This window comes from Protopterus annectens, chromosome 11.part0 (assembly GCF_019279795.1).
Source record: "Protopterus annectens isolate FY-2018-M chromosome 11.part0, PAN1.0, whole genome shotgun sequence".
Classification (NCBI taxonomy): domain Eukaryota; kingdom Metazoa; phylum Chordata; order Ceratodontiformes; family Protopteridae; genus Protopterus; species Protopterus annectens.
The window spans coordinates 1,390,312,619-1,390,334,023 of record NC_056745.1 but is presented as its reverse complement, the minus strand read 5'-3'; the positions used below and the strand labels follow the sequence as shown (position 1 = coordinate 1,390,334,023).

At 38.9% G+C, this 21,405-nt stretch overlaps 1 protein-coding gene across 2 annotated transcripts in view; it reads left to right on the top strand.

The window, feature by feature from the left end:
- DOCK4 (dedicator of cytokinesis 4) overlaps positions 1-21,405 on the top strand; it is a 3,006,016-nt gene that overhangs the window by 2,468,433 nt on the left and 516,178 nt on the right. The window contains exons 33-36 of one of the 2 annotated variants that reach the window (XM_044088673.1): positions 11,075-11,101; positions 11,260-11,355; positions 13,180-13,240; positions 18,968-19,061. In XM_044088673.1, the coding sequence (XP_043944608.1) occupies positions 11,075-11,101; positions 11,260-11,355; positions 13,180-13,240; positions 18,968-19,061 (278 nt within the window). The remainder of the gene's footprint in view (positions 1-11,074; positions 11,102-11,259; positions 11,356-13,179; positions 13,241-18,967; positions 19,062-21,405) is intronic. The other variant, XM_044088674.1, reaches the window with a different exon arrangement.

Here is a 21,405-nt window from a genome sequence, read left to right as displayed (position 1 = left end):
TGCATGAGAAATAGAATGAAAAGCATATTAAAAACACTTGATTATTAATTTGGCATTAAGCATACACATATTAATACATATTTTTCTAACAATTATCAAGTACTCTAGGTTAAGTATGTGTACCTTATCCGCTTTCACTAGCCTGGGGAGCAATCATGGCACTGCCAACTTTGCTTGAGATGTTGTCTGATGACGTCTTTAAAGGAGGCTTTGGACAATGTGTTTTGAATGCTAGTAGGGACAGAGTTCCATTTTTTAGCCATTGAACTACTATATAGTGCATCTCCAAAGCTGTTGTAGCTGTTGGTGACTTCTAGTAGTAGTCTGCTTGATGATCTAAGAGGCCTTTTGGCTGAGTGATGTTGTACTAGGTTTCTGTGGGCAAGACACTTATTGGGGAGGTAATAGATCGAATGACAGAGGCAGAGCTGATTGTAGCTTAGGAGGTTGGGTGGTTCATGCCAGTGGAGCTGTCACAAAGCAGTGCAGTGATGAGTTCTATATGAGCAATTTGCAGAAAAGCGGGCAATTCTGTTATAGCAGGCTTCCATTTTGCTTAGTTCAGTTTTGTTGAGATTAGTCAGAATGGGAGATGCATAGAGTAGGGTGGATAGAAGTTGGGAGTGAGCAATGGCTGATCTTGTGTTGTTGGTAAGAAATGGTTTGATATGGTAGAGTGATCCCAGTTTGGCATGTACTTTTTTAATAGTTAAGTTGAGATGACAATCAAATTTTAGGTGGGAGTCTGTGGTTATTCCCAATAGCTTAGCCTGTGCCACTGGAGTGATTGGAATAGCATTTGTGGAGTAGATAGTGAATTGACTGTTATCAGTGTTTTTGTTACAACTGGTTATAATCATAAGCTGAGTTTTCTTTGGATTGAGGATAAGTTGGGCTTTGGTAAGGTAGTTTTCAATGTCAGAGAATGCTAGTTGAGTTGTTTGCAGGAGGGTGGGAATGTTTTGTGCAGCACAGATTAAGGTAGTATCATCTGCATACTGAATAATAGATGCATGCTGTGTGGAGGTATGGAGGTCATTTGTGAAGATTGTGAATAGTAGTGGTCCTAAGTTAGAACCCTGTGGGACTCCTATACTTATAGGCAGCTGAGGAAAGAGAGAATTTTCCCAATGTTCTTCATGTTTCACTGTTGCAGTCATTACATTTGGGTTATCCTGCTGGCAGGTTGCCCCCAGTCGGCCTGAATTCCAAAGTCTTGGATCCTGCATCGGTTGCTGTCGCCCCTTCCCTGACGTCAGGTTGTCGGGGGTATAAAAGATGCAGCCGACGCCATTTTCTTCAGTCTTTCTTGCTGCACGGTGCCCAAAGCAGAAGCAGTTCGCAAGTGCCGGTCGGCCAACTCCTGAGATTTTCGTGTTCGAGTTTCAGATCCGAAGTCTTCATTAAAAGCTAAGTACCCCGTTGGGGAAACTTTTTTCTTGCTCCAGACTGATGTCAGAAAAAGTTAATAATTGTATTTCTTGTGGGAAGCAAATACCTCATAAGGACTTTCATTCTTACTGTATTCCTTGCCTAGGCCCTGACCATGAACCATGACGTTTCTAGTTGTTGGTTTTGTGCTAAATTTAACCAACGCACTATTAAGCGTCAGTACGATTTTGCATTAAGCTATTTTGGGCGAAGATTTAATTATACAATGTCGTCGGATAGCCAGCCGACTACTGGAGTTCACAAAAAACGCAAAGAAAAAGAAAAAGGCAACTGAGGTTCAAAACCGATAATGAAGCTTCTCCTAAGCCAGTCGTCGGTTCTCAGTGAGGTGCTTTCGCAGCCCCTGATGCCCGCTACTTTAGAGTTGCAGGCCGCCACTGACTCCCACGTGGAATCAGCCAGGCCACTGGAAACTCAAGGTATTGGAGTCTCAGAGACCATTCCCTCAGATGGGTCCAGAGCCGCTGAGCAGGCATCGGCTTCTGAGGGTGTATTCAGACCTAAACAATTATACATTAAACCGACTTCAACTTCAAAGGCAAAGTCTAAAGCACCTTTAAAGGCAAAGAAACAAGTTCACCAGCCACATGGACAGGCCTCCATGCCCAAAAAACAGATGCTCAAAATGGCCAAAGACTTAATTATGTTGATCAGGGGTTCCCATCCCCCTCCTGATAAGAGGCCTAGACAAGAGACAGACTATGAATCTTCAGATCAGGTTTCCATTTTCTCTGATTCCTCTTCTGAACAGGAATATTATCTTCCCCCCTATGAGGATTCTGATGCTGAAGAATCTATTCCTTCACCTTCTCCTCCTGAGGACTACTCTTTTGGGGAAATCTTGCATACCGTGAGGGAGCACTTCCATTGGGAGAGCCAAGATTTTTCAGAATCTAAAAAGAGGCTCAGAGACTTTCTTTTACTACCTCAACACAGGCCTCTAGCTGTTCCACCTGTGTTAGACATTGTAGATGATGTGTTTTCAGAGTCTAGTCTGACCCCTGACTCCTTACCTCCAGCTCCTGTTAAGCCGGACAGATACTACAGGGTTCCTGACTCTCATAAATTCCTTTTCAAAAACCCTGCTGCAAACCCAGAAACTATTTCTCAGGGTCCCAAAGGGGTCAAGGCTTCCACTACAAGAAACCCTACCCCCTGTGACAGAAATTCTAGGACAGTGGATATATGGGGAAAAAAGATTTACACATCTGCTACCTTGGCTATAAGGGCTTTAAATTGCCAGTTTTATATGCTCAAATATCAGCAATATATCATGACACTGCTTAAACAGAAAATGTTGGTAAATTCTGAATGTGCAGAAAACAAAGAAATGCAGGATTTATTGCATGCAGCTGAACAAGTTGGAAAGCATACTTTGCAATGTGGTTTTGATTCTCTGGAGGCCTCCTGCAGGGCCGCTGTTATGGGTTCTGTCATTCGGAGGCATGCTTGGTTAAAGGAACAAAATCTGCCTGATCATGTCAAAGCAAAATTATTAGATGCTCCATTACAGCATGATACCTTGTTTGGTGTTAAGGCAGAAGAGGTGTTAAAGAAAATGGAGGACAAAGCTAAATCTATGCAAACGGTCAAGGATTTCTTACAAGTACAGCCACCTAGGTTTAGCAGACACTGGCCTACAAAGAATTGGTCCTTTCCAGTGTCAGACAGACCTCAAATGGGCAGATCCCAGCCTCAAGGTTCATACAGGCCTAAGCAATGGGGTGCTTCTACCTCCAAAAGTGGGGAAGACAAATCACAACCATACATGAAACAGTCCCAATGACTTCCCCCTGCCTGCACCAAGCACTTATCTTCTGGTAGCACCCTTAGGGGGAAAACTAGCACTTTTTTATCAAAATTGGCACATTATAACCCAGGACAAATGGGTTCTAGACATAGCGTCACACGGCTACAAGTTTCACTTCCATACCCTGCCAAAGGCAAACGGTTGGCCAGACCTGCCAAAAAATCAATGGGCAGAGGCTCAAAAACAAGTCTCATCTCTCATGGACAAGTGCCACAGCAAGAGCAGGGACAAGGATTTTACTCAAGGCTGTTCTTGGTACCCAGAAAGGACCAGGCATGGAGACCAATACTGGACCTATCCATTCTAAACACTTTCCTGAATATGCCAAAATTCAAGATGATAACCTTGCAGCAGCTTCTGCCCATGCTGGGCAGCAAGGCTTGGCTTGTGACTTTAGACTTAAAAGAGGCATACCTGCATGTCCCAATCAGACAATCATGCAGAAGATACCTCAGTTTCAAGGTTGGCTTAAAGCATTACCAATTCTCTGCACTGCCCTTTGGCTTATCTACTGCGCCCAGGGTCTTCACAAAGTGCCTGGCACCAGTAATTGCTTTCTGTAGACAAAGAGGAATACAGATATATTCTTACTTGGACGACTGCCTCATTCAAGCAGAGAACAAGGGCATTCTGCTACAGCATCTGGCATTTGTTGCAAGACTTTTAACATGCCTAGGGTACACAGTCAATGAAAAGAAATCAAAACTAGTACCCTCTCAAGAGATAATATTCCTGGGTGCAAGCTTAAATACAACTGCCCAGATGGCTTATCTCACGCCAGACAAAGGCAACTGACTACCTACTTCAAGGAAATGGCAACAAAGGCCCAGTTATCTGCAAGAAAAATTCTGCAGGCTTTGGGCTTCATGGCATCCTGCATCCTACTAATTCCATATGCAAAACTGCATATGAGGAAACTTCAATGGTAGCTAAAAAGTGTCTGGACACAACATTGCCACAGCCTAGAAACAATGATTACTCTCATTCCCTGCCTGCAGCAGGAGTTTCGATGGTGGGCAAAGGCTTGTCACCAAAACAAGGGACAGCCATTCTCACTACCCACAGCCAGGCAGAACCTTACGATGGATGCATCAGATTATGCCTGGGGGGCCCACATGGCAGGAAGAGGCATTCAGAGCACGTGGTCCACAAACCAAATGCATCTACATATCAATCAAAAAGAGATGCTAGCTGTTCAAAATGCCCTGACAGCCTTCAAGGACCTAATTCATCTGGGACAACTCCTGATAAAGACAGACAACACCACGGTCATGTGGTACATAAACAAGCAGGGGGGCACTCATTCTTAACCCCTTTGCAGACTAGCCATGGCTTTATGGGACACAGCATTGACTTACCAAGTTCATCTGCAGGCACAATTCCTGCCAGGAAAGGAAAATACTCTGGCAGACGAACTAAGCAGAAACCTCATGGATCCCCACGAGTGGCACCTGGATCCACAAGTCTTCAGCATGATAACAAAGAAATGGGGATGCCCGGACATAGATCTATTTGCATCCCCACACAACAATCAACTAAAAAGATTCTGCACAAAGACTTATCACAGACAAGCATGGAAAGTGGATGTCTTATCTTTCAACTGGACAAACCTATCAGTATATGCCTTTCCTCCACTGCCTCTACTCCCCAAGGTACTCCTAAAGGTCAGACAGGAGAAACCAAAAATGACTGGCCACGCCAGTACTGGTATCCGATCTTAAGGAACTTGTCTCAATGCCCAGCCTGGACCTTACCTCAAATACCTCATCTACTGTCCCAACAAAACAATCAGATTCTGCACAGCCAACTCAGGACCCTAAACCTGGCAGCATGGCGGATAATGTAGCCATACAATGCACATCTCTCAGTAAAGCTGTGATGGATGTCATTTTAGAAGCCAGAAGGCCTAGTACTAGAAAATCCTATGCTGGAAAATGGAAGAGATTTTGTGCTTGGAACCAAGCTCAAGGAACAGATACAGCTGTCCCAAATATTCCTCATATTTTGCAATACTTAACTGAGATGCTGGACAAAGGCCTTTCTTTTTCATCAATTAAAATCCATGCTTCTGCCATTTCAGCTCATTACAATACAGAGCCACCTCTCTTTTCTCATCCTTTATTAAGGCAGTACCTCAGAGGAGCCAAAAATGTAAGGCCTCCAAGGAGAACACCAATACTTGCATGGGACCTCAATTATGTCTTGGAAAAACTCACCTTACCTCCTTTTGAGCCAGCTGCTACTGTGGATATAAAGTTTTTATCTTGGAAAACAGCTCTGCTCCTTGCAATAACTTCTGCAAGACAAGTGTCAGAGCTACAGGCTCTCATGGCTGTGGAACCCTTTATCTTTTTTTTTATCCAGACAGGGTCTCTCTGAGGACAAACCCTACATGTATGCCTAAGGTGGTATCCAGTTTAGCCCTTAACTAAACTATTCATTTGCCAACTTTTTATCCAAATCCACAGAACAAGGGGGAGAAAATTCTGCATTCTTTGGACGTACACAGACAACTTAGATTCTACTTGGACAAAACTAAAGTTTTCAGAAAGACAGAACAATTACTAGTGGCATATGCTGCAGGATCACAAGGAAAGGCTATCTCCAAGCAGACTATTTCAAAGTGGATAGGTCACTGCATTCGTCTATGCTACTCACAGCATGGCAAACTAGTGCCTAAGGACATTAGGCCACATTCAACCAGAGCTGCAGCCACTTCTGCAGCTTTCCATAGGGGAGTACCAACCAAAGACATTTTAGAGGCTGCTACTTGGAGTTCAGTGCACACCTTTACAAAACATTACAATCTGCCACTTTACTCTAAATCCAGGGCAGGCTTTGCCACTGCAGTTCTGCAGGGCCTCATAGCTGCTCCTAATGCTATCTAGCTCCAGCCCCCCCAACCATAGCTTTGGGACTCTACCCAAATGTAAAGACTGCAACAGTGAAACACGAAGAACATAGTACAGTTGTGTACACTTACCATAAATGTAGATGTTCGAGTGTATTCACTGTTGCAGTCCAGGTTACCCACCCGCCATCCCCCTTATTTCTGCTGGAACTTTTCTTTACTTCTCTGATCTATACAACCTATGTGGTGTATTTGCTTGTAGATGAAGGTAAAGTTTATTTTTGGTGCATGTATGTTTTATTTACATATATTTAGTCTACCCTTTTGGGGGCACCTGACATCTGGGGCAAGGAAAAACTGAAGAAAATGGCGTCGGCTGCATCTTTTGTACCCTTGACGACCTGACGTCAGGGAAGGGGCGACAGCAACCGACGCAAGACCCAAGACTTTGGAATTCAGGCCAACTGAGGGCAACCTGCCAGCAGGATAACCCAAATGTAATGACTGCAACAGTGAATACACTCAAACATCTACATTTATGGTAAGTGTACACAACTGTACTTTTCACAGCTTGGTACCTGTCAGTTAAGTAGCTTTGGAACCAGGTAAGAGTGGAATTTGATAGGTGATATTGGTTTAGTCTGTTTAGCAGGTTTTGGTGTGAGACTGTGTCAAATGCTTTGGACATATCCAAAAAAAGAGTTGACACCTGCAGACCTTCGTTTTTGAGGCGGTTTACTGTGTCTGTGAAGCAGAGGAGGGCTGTAGTGGTACTATGGGCAGGTCTGAAACCATGCTGAGTAGGTGACAGGATGTTGCAGTCTAGGAGATAGTTTAGCATCTGGGTATGGATGCATTTTTCAGGATTTTGGCCAGGGGGAAGAGTAAAGCAATGGGTCTGTAGTTATTAAGTTCAGTGGAGGTCCCACCTTTGTGAATGAGTGTAACATAGGATATTTTCCAGAGTTTGGGCACATAGTTTTCAACACATGATCTGTTTATGAGAGTGGATATTTGGATAGCAATAGCATCTGCTGTGAGTTTCAAGAAATAGCTGGGGAGTAGGTCGGCTGCTGTTGATGAGGTGTTTAGTTTGGAGAGCATGCTTTTGATTGAAGTGGTGGAAACTGTTTTGAGGGTAAAGCTTGTATTAGTGTTATTTGTGTTGGGGGTTTAGTGAGGAAGGAACTGTCCTGTGATACTAAGGATAGAATTGAGTTCACAAAGTGGGAGTTGAATTGTGTTTCGATGGGAACTTTAGTGTCAGGGGTGGTTGGTTTGGGGGTAGCCTTTTGGGTGGCTTTTAGTAGCTGGTTTACATTTTTCCAAAATTTTTGGGGGTTGTGTTGGTATTTAGTTTGTAATGTCATGTAGCTGGACTTTTTGGCCAGCCTAATGCATTTTTTTGCACGGTTGCGCAGTTCTTGGTACTTAGTTAGGCTTTGTGTTTCTTTGTTTTTTTTATAGTAAAGTCAGGCTGTGTCTCTGGACTTGAGGATTTGTTTGGTTTCTTTACTGAGCCAGGGGTTTGTAGAGGTTCTAACCTTGATTTTGCACAATGGAGTGACAGTGTCTAGGTGTTGTAGGAATGCTTTGTTGAAATATGCAACAGCTTGGTCAGGTGGGAGGATTTTAGGGGGAGTCCAGTCACAGTTACAGAGTAAAGTATTGAGGACCTCAGGAGAGAATTTTTTTTTGTGTTTCTAGTGAATATATAGTTAGTGGCTTTGCATATGCATGTTCTACTACATATAAGGTATATTATGTTGTGGTCACTTAAGGTGTCTGAGAGACTGCCTGCATGGCGGTACAATGTGGGGTTGTTAGTTAGGACCCAGTCAAGGATGGATTCCCTGTTAGATTTTTTATCACATCTAGTTGGAATTTGGACTAGCTGCTGTTAGCCATGGAGATTTATTAGATTACTTGGTGGTTCTGATATGCAGGTCAACCAATCTAGGTTGAATTCCCCCAGAATAAGGGTTTCTTGTGAGTATGTGGAAGAACACTAGGATAAGAAGTCTTCAAGGCTAGTAGGTGTATTACCAGGTGGAATATACATCACAATTGTGGAGATGACCTTTTTAGGGTGAAGTTGAAGTTGTGTGATAAGTATGTCCCAATTATTGGGGGAGGGATAGGAGTTTAGTAATTGACGTACAGTTAAGTTGGACTTATACAGTAAGGCAGTTCCACCCCCTTTACAAAGTGGTCTGTCTTGTCTAATGATATTGCAGCCGGTAGGGAGAACTTCTGAGTTAGCTATGTTTTTATTTAGCCAGGTTTCTGTTAAAACAACTATGTCTGGGGAGTAGTGTGCTATTGTGGCCTGGAGGTCAAGTATTTTATTTTTGATACTTCTAATATTACTATTTAGCATTAAAAGATGGTTGGTTTTGCTGCTGTTGTTGATTTGTCCAGGGATGAAGATAGTGGGGGGTGTTATGTTCTGACGTTTGTGTTGGAGCAGTTTGTGTTGGACAGGATGGATTTGGACCTGGGTTGAGGTGGATATCCCCACTTATGGTGAGCCTGGTGTTAAAATGGTGATACAGATGTTGGAGTTTTGTGATGATTGTGAGAAAGTATTGTGTTTTTTGGAGTAGGAAATAGAGCATATGTGTTTAGTTCTGAATTTGTCCGTTATGTAGTTCTTGAACAATTGTGGGCATATATTATTATAATGGGTGGTGTCTGTATATGAGAGTGCATAATGTAATGTTGTGCTACTAAGTTTAGGGATATTGCTAGAGTGATAACTTGTGGTATTATAAAGAATTATGAGAAGACAGACTAGACTTAGTTGTGTGATAGTCATGGTTATAAAATTTAAGTTGGTTCTAGGTGGGAGTCTGGATAGAAATTAGAGGGCTGCACTATATGTGGATGGGTAAGTAGTGTGGGTGATGTAAATAATGCTTAGTGGGAATGAGAGTGGTTGGGAGTATTTTGCAGTGGAGCAAGGTGGTGTGGTATAATGTGATCTGAATTGAGGAGCTGTGATTGGTGGAGGTGATGTGAGGATGAGCTGTGTGTGTGATTACTATAAATGTAGAGGTAGTGGGGGGCGGGAGGGAATAGGGGGCAGGGGAGCGGAGAGAATCCGAGCAGTAGTGAGGGTGAATGGAGCGGGGCAAAGCCCAACAAGACTAGAGTAAAAAGTAAGTATTACTTTACAAATCTGAACACTTTAAACAAATTCCTGAGGTCTAATGGCTTACCAGCAAGCAGAATGCAATTGCTGAAGAGCACTTGTGTCCTGGTGGGAGACTAGAAATTTAATGGCTCCATGCTCAGCAGGATTCTAATATAGACTTAGTATTGGGGGAGGAAGATAGCACAAGGGGTGTAAACCAGGTGGAATGCAAAGAAACCAGTGAAACCAGAGAGGCAATCAGTGGAACTCTTATCAGTGAAGGCCTCAGAGGGGTTAAGTAATAATTCAAACTACCTGTAAAGTGAAGGAGAGAAGAGACACAAAGTTTATTAAGGTTGGGAGTGTGTCTTCACATTGACTTGCTTATTAGTAGCCAGGTTGTGCACAGATTAGAGTAGGGAGATACATTAGCAATGAAGGGGAATGTATAGAGATGCAAATAAACAGGTGGGGCCTCCAAGTTATACTAACTAAGGCAGAAAGCACTGAGAGGGCTGCTTGACGGTTAATTTAGTCACAGGGATCTGAATTAAATGTATACTGTCTATTGGACAGTTAGGATTACTGCACTAGCTGGCAGTATGTAGACAGATCTGATATTTTTGGCTGAAACCAGAAAGATTATTCAAATGTTTATTAACAGGATTTATAACAAGGGGAAATGCAGTCATTGGACAGAGTATCTGATGTGAAGAAATCAATAATTCTTTGCTTATAAAGATAATATTATGAAAACAAGATATTTATGTAAAAAAACTGTGGCAGTTTTGACAAGTCATTTAACTGAGTGCAACGTTATATTGATAGTATGCACTGTTAAGAAGTATTGTTTTTTTATTACACGCTGATCCTATTTTACATTCACCGATAGGTACCCTCTCTCTTAGTGTCTTATATTCAGGGCAAAAGCCTAGCAGATTAATTTCTTTATGGCTATTTTGTTTCTGCTAATAGTATGATTTCATGCCGTACTGTCTCCTACTTAGGAAATACTCCCTGGAATTTTTGCTGTATTTATCAATATATAGTACCAAGCACTGATTGACTAGTTTAGTGGGCTGCAATTTAAAATAACTACGCAATTTCAGTCTAATTCCATGTTACACTTGTGAAGCTATTAGAAGACTTAAGGTAAGATTCCAGTAGAACATCAGGGTCATTAAAAATAAATGTGTTTGATCCCTATAGCTGAATATTTCATACATTTTTATATAAGCCAAGTCTCTTGTTTAAAAACTACTGTAGTAGAACAAGTATATAATTGTAATTGTATGAATCTACAGTTGTTAAATAAAGAAAGGAAGTCTTTTAATATTAAAATAGAGAAGTTAGTTGGGAATACATTCTTAATCTTTATTTCTGATGGTTTTGTATTAACCTGCAATTATCTAAGTTTACTTTAGCTTCATATTTTTTTTAATATTTTATTGCCCTTGAAGGCTCTGCCAAAACTCTAGGAGTTTTATTGTGATGTTTTAATAAATTTTCCTATTTTCCATCAACTTTTTGTCGTTTTATCACCATCATTAGTGATAACTGTTAACAAAGATTGCTGACAGGAAGTTATGTGTCTGGCATATCAGTATTTGTTTTGAGAGACTGTTTTTGACAGCAACTGCTATGGGAAGTTTGTGTTCAGCTGTACTTGTATGAAGATTGTGAGAAGTATACCATCCTTAGTAAGTACAGATGTGGAAATATCTCACAATGTTCTCAGAGAAATTGATTGCCATTTGATGTAGCTTAACATCATTCATGTAGATAACCTAAAATGAATTTGTTTTATCAATGCTTCCTGGAATAGCATCCCCTTATTCGGCCCATATCCTAGGTAAGAGACTCTTAGTAATTTTCTGTGCCGTGTGAAGAGTGACATGTAATGTAATACCTGTGGTTGTGTATAATGTGTGGGCACAGATCAGAAGTGAAATGACGGCAAAAGAGATTAAGAAACTAACTACTATTATCATGGTATTTATCTATTTTTAGCCTTCTGAAGAAGATTGAACGGGAAACTTGGCGGGAAAGTGGTGTTTCATTAATAGCTACTGTAACTCGACTTATGGAGCGATTGCTAGATTACAGGTGAATCCTTATGCTTTTTATTCTGATTGATGATGAAAAATTATTTCAGTCAATTAATGAATGTGCATCAGACAGGTAGTACCTTTTTTTAATGCTTGAATTGGCTTATTTTATTCTCCACATCCAGTGTTTCAGATGGCTGCCTGATCTTTAACAGTTTTAAGTCCTGCCACTTTTTCCTGTACATGGCAAACCCTATTTATTTATACCAGTATAGAAAATATAACTATCATGTGCTGTAGTCCTGTTAATTATTTTTTATCTCAGTCTAATGTTATTCAGAAGTTTCATTAGATTATTAATACTGTAGATACAATACTGTGCGTTAGTAGCAGTGTCAGGTTATTTTACTACTTCCCTTTAAATTTAATGTATCATGATGACAAACATAGCACACATGTACCCATGAACTACCACATAGGTAGCAGTCTACTTAACACCGAATGTTTGATAAGAGACCTGGGGACCCAGGTGGACAGTAGTCTCACCTTTGATAATCACATCTCCACAGTAGTTAGGAAATCCTTCTACGTGGCACACCTCATCACAAAAGGGTTCTCATCTAGGAAAAAAAGGTCACTGTTCCCATGTACTCGACACTCATTAGACTCATTATAGAGTACAACGCCCCTTTTGAAATGTACATCACAAGACATCTGCAGCAGCTGGAAAGGCCACAGATGTACCTCACAAAGAGGATCAATGGCCTCAAACAGATGCCCTACACTGACCATCTCAAAAATCTCCAGCTTTACTCTGTAGCATATCGCCTATTCCGAGGTGATTTCTGCCTAACATATAAAGCTATGTCAAACCCAGAGCTGTTGGACATGCTACACCTAAAGAAATACCAATCCCTTCAAGCTACACGCTCTAGGGACCTAAACCTTTTCACCACAATAAACAGAACATACTGGAGGGATAGATTCCTGTCCCAGAGACTTCCCATACTCTGGAACAGGCTACCCATCTATGTCAAGCAGAGTTCCTCATTAGCACTCTCCAAGAAAAATCTTGTTAAGTGGATGGGAAATAGGAAATACACCTCAAGGATCACTTCAGTGACTGTGCTCGATAGGGGCACAGGAAAATAACTTTCTTGGGTGACATAAGCCAGGGAACCTTGTTGGCTAGGCTTACTTAGGCTCTTGGGCCGATAGCCTAGTACCTACCTATGAACATTGCAAGGTCACAGTATTCTTACTCTCTTTCTGCATGTAATGAGTTTCCATCTTCGAGGTCAACCTACAAAGCACTTTATTGGCAGGAATGGTGTGACACCAGAAAACGTGTGTCATTCACCCTTAAACCACAATGATTGTAATACATATTGAAAAATGATTAAATGTCCGTTTTGATTGTTGAACATATGTCACATTAAAAGAGGAAGGTGAAATTCATTATGATGGATTTATATAACAATTTTAAAGTAATTCACATACTTATAGCACAAATGTGCATGTGTCTGGTATTGTAATAAAGCTAATTATACAGTTTGCTAGCATTTAGCATGCTAAGAAGGGATTTAATGTATTAGCTAATAGCGCACTGAAAAAGCTCAGATCTCTGTTGTTGATGTCAGATTAAGAACAAATTTGGCAGTCATGTCACATGACTAACATGATAAGCAGAACCAGCAGTTATGTGGTAGTAAAACAGTTGATTGCCCAAATAGTCAGATTTGTGTTTTAGAAAGTAAGCAGCATAAAGCTGCACTAATATTGTTTAAATACATTTTAGCACTATCTCTAGATAAATTACAATAGGAATAGTAGGAACATATAGAAGGAAATTATGACAGGTGTTTTTGTTGTTTCTTCTCAGAGACTGTATGAAGATGGGAGAAGTAGATGGCAAGAAGATTGGTTGCACAGTCAGCATGCTGGTTAGTAAGCTTTAATCCTTGAAAGTACAATGTGTCACAATTTTCAATCTGTTTATTATTCTGTATAATGAGTTACAGTAGCAGTGTAAGTGTAAAATCAACAAATGTTATTTTTTTTAATTTTTTAAATTTCTTTATGTTACTTCATCGTGTCTGTAGCTATCCTAACTCCAGTGTTACCACATACTCCCGGCTAACAGCTGTGGCTACTTAATGGCACATCTCACTTGGTAGTACTCCAAGAGAATCTTGTATCTGGAATAATAATTGGATACTCCAGAACTGTGCAGGGCCCAACTACCAGCAAATGACATTGGAATTGCTGGAGTTCTTTAAGACCTGGAGCCTGCCAAATGGAACCTAGAATCAATGAGTGTTTGGATTCACCTTAAATAACATAGCAGGCCTGAAGGTACTTAAGGAATGCAGCATGCTGTTTGTTTTGTTTTGTGTTATGGAAAGCCGTAGATTCATGGAGGTTCTTGATCACAGTAGATGGCATGGCAGATGATGGAGCTGCCTAGAGTCTAGATCCTGCTGAGTAGTATGGGAGTCTGTGTGGTTCTGTGAGTGTGGACCACAATGGGTGATTTGATAGAACCTGTGGTTGCTTAAAACGTTTATCCTATTGGTTATCATGGAGAACCTTGTATTTGATGAGCTGATGACTTTTTTTTATCCTACTGATTCTTATGGAAGAATCTGAAATTGCTGAAGGTCTGGAATGCTAGAAGATGTAAATGTCTTGTTGTTGAGAGCCTGGATTTAATTGTTTTCCATAGACACCCTTGAAGTTGTAAAGGGCCTAGATTCAGCTGGTAGCCATTGAAAGGTCATGAGTTGTAGAGTGTCTAGGTCCTAGTATTTGACTTGGGTGCCCCTAGAGTTGTTGAAAATTATTACTCAGTCTACCCACAGTTTTGCTAACATTTTGCCCCTATCCATTCAGTAGATATGGACACATTGTACAATTTGCAGTGTACAAGACTGACTTCAGCTTTTAACACTCAGTCCTATAACTGTAATTGTTTAGTAGTCTTTTTCTTCTGCAGAAGAACTTTCAGTGCCTCAGTTTATACCTTCAGTAATATCTGCAAATAAACATTTAAGGTGAAGTAGTATGTTCTGTTTAAACCTAATTAATTGAAAGGAGTTATAAACCCACTGGGATGTACACAGTCAACAAAACTAAATATTAATAGCAATATTAATGTATAATGCACACCTTGTGGTCAAATTGCCTTAGCTGTTGAAGCATATAAAATTTCCTTAAGTCCAGTTAGGTTTGTAGGTTATTCAGCTGAAGATTGGTGTGGCTTCAACATTTTCAGGGCCTTAGCAGGATTAGTGTAGTCATGGGCACAAGATAAGATGTCTTCAAATGCCATTGTTGTGTATAACTGTTCTACACTCATACTTAAAGTGCTTGAGACTAAGCATGCTAAAAAGCTGAAGTTGATGTTGCTGCACATTATTAACTTTGGATTTAATTTGAAAATACATTTTAATTTCATTACTCATAGAGGTACATCTAAACTGAAAAAAGCAGTTAAAATTATTTTGTGAGGCAGTGTTTCCTTTTTGTGTTGCTGTTTCCAAACTAAGTCTTACTGACTACAGAAAGTGGTACATTTACCTGTGTCACAGTCTTAAATAGTCAAAAGTAGTACATAGAGTTCTGTTGAGGTAAGTGCCTGTCGTTGTGGTGCTGTACAAATATTACATATATGTCTGTATCTATATATATATATGTATATATACATATATATATATATATATATAGAGAGAGAGAGAGAGACAGAAATAGATATACAGATGTGTAGATATAGATATGTACACACATGCGCACACACACACATGTTCATGTATGTCTGTGTGTGTGTGTGCGTGTGTGTCTCTCTATATGTTTGGTTAAAAACTCACTTGCTTGTGATATTATGTAAGTGATTGAGTCTCAGCTCATCATAAATCACTGATAGTAAAATATAATGGTTTTGCAGGGGCTATTTCTAAATATATTCACTCTGAGACTGTCCAACAGGAGGGAAAGTACAACTCCCCTTACCTCCCTCTGCTGAAGTACTCCAAGCAACTTTTTGTGATTGCTTGTAATTTGATTGGTACAGTAATGATACATAGTGTACGGAATGCATATATGCTCATAGTCACACACATGTATGTTTTTGCATTCAGTGTGTTTCTCCTGCAGGTGTTATATGATCTCATTAAGTGATACGTAATTTTGAAAATGTAAATGCATGCAAAAGTAAATGTAATGTATCTCCAGTCATCTTGCCATCAAATGTAAAATAAAATGATGGGTAACAGAAAGTTCACCCCGGGGATCACTCCAGTGTCTCTACTGGATATAGGCACTGAGAGCTAACATCTGGCAACACAATGACATGGCACTTTTATTGGCTAGGTATGTGAAGGCTCCAGGGCTGTTAGCCTAGTACACACCTATAAACCTATGAGTATACAGTATGTAAGTGTAAGTCACTAATTTTTGTAGCTCAGTATAGCGCCTGTAGCCATCTCTGGTAGTACTTGTAGCTTAGGTGTAAATTCTGTCGTAGAGCAGACTGTAATTGGCATTCTTGACAAAGAATATGAGTTTGCCGCCTTTAGGAATACAGCTACCCAGATACTGTTGGTGGGGTTTTATTTGAGTTCTTACATGTCACTTAAGTAAACTTAATGTTTTCATATTTTAACAATTTCTTTGTTGCTGCTTCATAGGTAGTAATTGATCATAACTTTTTAAACCATTTTATGAAACAGAATGTGTAACCCTCTATATTTACATTTTGGCGCTTTTAATTGAAGGACAGTAGCTCTTCCGGATTATCTTCTTCCTCTGTCCCAGAGTTAATCTTTTCTCTGTGCTAGGCGTCTGCATTTTTTTCAGTCAGTCTTTCTCTGCTGTTACCCATATTGCATTTCTTTAAAACTTGAAGGTTGAGTTTTGCTGATGGCCAGAACTTGTTGAGACTTTGATAGACATTATTTTAACAGTAAAACATAAAGTGACAGCATACATTCAATAATATAACATTCCCTTCCATGTTTTTGTGACATCAAGTGTTGTTAGAGTCCTGTAGCACCAAGTTGCTGAAGACCATTTCATGGAGCTAAAATAACAGTATCATGTGAGGTTGAAAGCTGCCAGACACATTCAATTTGAAATAAATGCTAGTATAGCAGAATCTCATTCTGCCATGAAAGCCAAATGGTCCAGAGGAGTAACCATAACATCAGTTTGAAATAATAGCTAATATTGTACAACATCACTGAACCATGAAAGCCAAATGGTCCAGAGTAGTAACCATAACATCATTTTGAAATAATAGCTAATATTGTACAACATCACTGAACCATGAAAGCCAAATGGTCCAGAGCAGTAACCATAACATCAGTTTGAAATGGCTAATATTGTAGAACATCACTGAACCATGAAAGCCAAATGGTCCAGAGTAGTAACCATAACATCAGTTTGAAATGGCTAATATTGTAGACCATCACTGAACCATGAAAGCCAAATGGTCCAGAGTAGTAACCATAACATCAGTTTGAAATGGCTAATATTGTAGAACATCACTGAACCATGAAAGCCAAATGGTCCAGAGTAGTACCCATAACATCAGTTTGAAATGGCTAATATTGTAGAACATCACTGAACCATGAAAGCCAAATGGTCCAGAGTAGTAACCATAACATCATTTTGAAATGGCTAATATTGTAGAACATCACTGAACCATGAAAGCCAAATGGTCTAGAGTAGTAACCATAACATCAGTTTGAAATAATAGCTAATATTGTACATCATTGAACCATGAAAGCCAAATGGTCCAGAGTAGTAACCATAACATCAAGTTTGAAATGACTAATATTGTAGAACATCACTGAACCATGAAAGCCAAATGGTCCAGAGTAGTAACCATAACATCAGTTTGAAATAATAGCTAATATTCTAAAACATCACTGAACCATGAAAGCCAAATGGTCCAGAGTAGTAACCATAACATCAGTTTGAAATAATAGCTAATATTGTACAACATCACTGAACCATGAAAACCAAATGGTCCAGAGCAGTAACCATAACATCAGTTTGAAATGGCTAATATTGTAGAACATCACTGAACCATGAAAGCCAAATGGTCCAGAGTAGTAACCATAACATCAGTTTGAAATGGCTAATATTGTAGAACATCACTGAACCATGAAAGCCAAATGGTCCAGAGTAGTAACCATAACATCAGTTTGAAATAATAGCTAATATTGTACATCACTGAACCATGAAAGCCAAATGGTCCAGAGCAGTAACCATAACATCAGTTTGAAATAATAGCTTATGTTGCACAACATCACTGAACCATGAAAGCCAAATGGTCCAGATAAGTAACCATAACATCAGTTTGAAATAATGGCTAATATTGTAGAACATCACTGAACTATGAAAGTCAAATGGTCCAGAGTAGTAGCCATAACATTTAAGTAATTTAAAAAAAATTGTATGTAAATGTTATGGGAGTTAAAGTGTGAAATTTTATGACCAAATTGTGTATCAGAATCTGGTTTTCTTTAATTGAAAAACTGTACTGCACAGCAGTTTCTGCGCATGTTTGCATTTAGAGGTGGAAATCCTGGGTCTATATCACATCATCAAATCCCAATAAAGCAAAAGCTTCTTTGTCGAACACCTATTCAGCAAACATACTATCCATCAAACTAAGTTTTCAGGGAAAAGTTTCCTAGGGCAAACGGGTGGTTGGCAACCATCTGGAATCCCTACTGTAGTGTGATCTTGGTTTTGATATATTTAGTTAGGGGGTGTGGGGGATGCAGCCCCCACCTGCATAAGTGTTAAGCTTTATGGTTTTGTTTACAGTCGCTAGGGCAAAGCACCGTCAGTATGCCTTAGGAAACTTTTCACTGAAAAGTTAGTTTGATGAATAGCATGTTCACTGAGTAGGTGTTCGAGGAAGAGGTGTTCACTTAATTGTGATTCAATGATGTGATATAGACCCTAAAATCCCATTGTATTCAGGTAAAGGTGTGCTTTTGAAGTGTGCAGTTTTTTCACTTCATTTTTGGGTAGAATGTTGTTAAAGTGTTATAGTTTGCTGTTTTACACGAGTGCACGCTATTGCTGGCTACTTGTGTTTTGCTGCAGCTTATTCCATGCACTGTGTAGTTATGCTGTATACCTGCAGCAGAAATGAAGTCATATGTTTTGTGGTAAAGGCCACTATGTGGCACTCATTACTTGTTTGCTGCAGTTTATTCCATGCCCTGTGTAAAGAAGCTGTATACTTTTAACAGAAATAAAGTCAAGTATCAAGTGGCAAAGGCCACTATGTGGCACTCATTACATGGTTTAATGTAACAGATTAAATTTGTTTAACTGGTAGTCTATCATCTCAAAAAGGTGAACTTCAAATCTGTAAAATTCTTACAGTTGGATATGGGTGCTGAAAAACAAATGGACTTCAGAATGTCTATTATTGCTTACTTAGGGTCTGTACACTTTTGGCTTACTTAATTTACAGAACTATAATACATTGTGTCATAACACAATGCAAGCATTTTCAACTAGTAGTTATAGTAACAATGTAGAAATAGGTAAACAAAATCAATTAATAACAATAGTATACTATTGAGTTTTTTTTAAAAAACAATGCCCTGTATATCTTGTTACTTACATGTCTTGACTTCCCATTTCAGAATTTTTATAAAACGGAGTTAAACAAAGAAGAAATGTATATTCGTTATATACACAAGCTTTATGATCTGCATATAAAGGCACAGGATTATACAGGTAATGGTCATTTTTCTGCTGTATAACTGGATTAATTTATACATTAATACAGCTGAAGTCACTTGGCTGTATATGATGAGACCAGAGTGCAGTTTCTGGTACTTTGTTTGTGCATGCATTTAAAGTAGTGCTTTGACAAACTAGATATATCTGTTTGATCTGTTCAAGATAATTTACATTTTTTAGAAGCTTTTGTTTCTTTACTTGTAATCTAGTCTTTCCTCAAATTCATTGCTAAGCATTATTGGTGAATTGTCCTTACCTCTTTGCAGCACTGATGTGATTACTGTTGCTATTTTGTGTGAGAAGGGAATGTTCATGGTTCACGGCCTTTTATGATTATCATTCCGAACATATTAGGCTTGTTTTATATTCGCCTTACTATCTGCCTACTTTCACAACCTAGATTAACTGACAGTTGTGCATGTACTAATTGTCTCTCATAATCGTTACATCCATTAACTGCTACTGTACAATTTTTTTATATATTGTCACATTCTGTTCTGTTTTTGATGTGTGCAGTTTACTGACTCTGTTCCACTTTTTTCTTCTTTGTGAATTATTTCACTGGGGCAATACCTGCAAGTGGTCATTTGTGATCAGTGTATTAGCCCAATAAACAATAGTAAAATAAAAACATCAATCCTTATGTTAGTATATTGGTAAATATTTTACTGAGAGTGACCACTTAAGGCAAATACACAACAAATGGTGACTGGGCTAGCTCACGTACGAGAGACATTTACATTTATGAAACAGCAGAAATTAGAAAGGTAGAAAAGACATTGTGGGCCATTAGATCAGGAAAAACATTGAGGTGATCAAAATGGCAGATGGGTTGGATACAGAAGTAAAGGTTTGCTGAAAAGGTACTTAAAGTGATTATCATCACAAATACTTTCAGAGATTTTATAAATTCCAGGGGTTTACAATTGACTTTAGTCAATATACATTGATTTTTTAACAGTGGTGTGTACATATTTATTAGACAGCAATTACTAAATTTCATTTGAATGTTGTAATGGTCAGATATTGCAACATTTAATATGCAGCTAATTATCTATTAGAAAATTGTGCTAGCCTGTCAGATGTCTTAGTAATAAATATAAAGTGAATACGTATTTAATAATTAAGGCAGAGAAACACTGTTGATCAGTTTTCTTAACAGTACATCTAAGCAAAGCTAGGGTAATACAGAAGATGTCTGCAGTTGGTCCTCACAGGTATAGCTACTACCTGTCAGGGGAAACAATCATGACTATTTCTTGTCGAAAAGGCATAATTATTTTCTCAGTATACTGTTTTGTTCTGTGGCATTGTGCCTTTCATTGGACACTGCCTTTATTTCTAGCCACTGTTAACTTCATCTTGCTAACCTCTTAGGTTTCCTTAACCAGTAATATGCTACTTTCTTTGTGTTGAAAATTTGAGGCGACAACGCTACCACAGTACCACCACCGCAGGTTGTATATGTATCATAAAACATTTTGCGTGTGTTTATGTATGTGAAGCAAAATGTCCCCATTTCAGAAGATCAGTAAATATAATTGCCTTATTGCACTATAAAGACCATTTCTAGCAGACAGAGTAAAAAAATGTGGAGTATCTTCAGTGAAAAAGAAGGCACCTCAAAGAATAAGTGAATATTAATACAGTGTGGGCAGGATACGAGGTGGGGATTTTTGGGAAGGATAAATAAAATATGACAGACATCCAGTGGAAAAAAATATTTATACAAGCAGGACTCCTTTGTCCTTTTGATATAACTGGATGTAGCATACCATATTTGATGGAACATTAGCAAAGGAAAACCTCAGATTTCTTTTTTTTCCTAAGAACATTTTTATTCATTTAACATATTTACAATATATACTCAGGAGGGAAGAAATTCGACATCATATATTTTTTACAATGCAAAGAATACATTGAATCATCAAGATAATCTTACACAATTAACACATTAAGAATTTTGGTATTTCAGTAGCAACATTTCAAATTTATGCCAACCAGTAAAAGTCTTATTATGATTTATAGATCTTATTGTGATATCTTTTTCAATTTTGCATAGTATTGCTGTTAAATTTGAAAATTATTTGAATGTAGGAACTGAGTTCAATTTCCATTTTTTGTAATAACTTTTCTAGCAACTACCAAAAGAGCCCAAAACATTTTTTGCTTTTGGGTTTTACAGATACAGCAAGTAAAACATTCATTGTTGTTGCAGATCTAGTTAAAGAACAATTATCAGACCACAACTCCCTTAAAAAGATAGTTATCTCTTCCCAATGCATATTTAATTTTTCACACTCCAAGTCCATAAGCATGTATGCCCTGTGATGTCCCC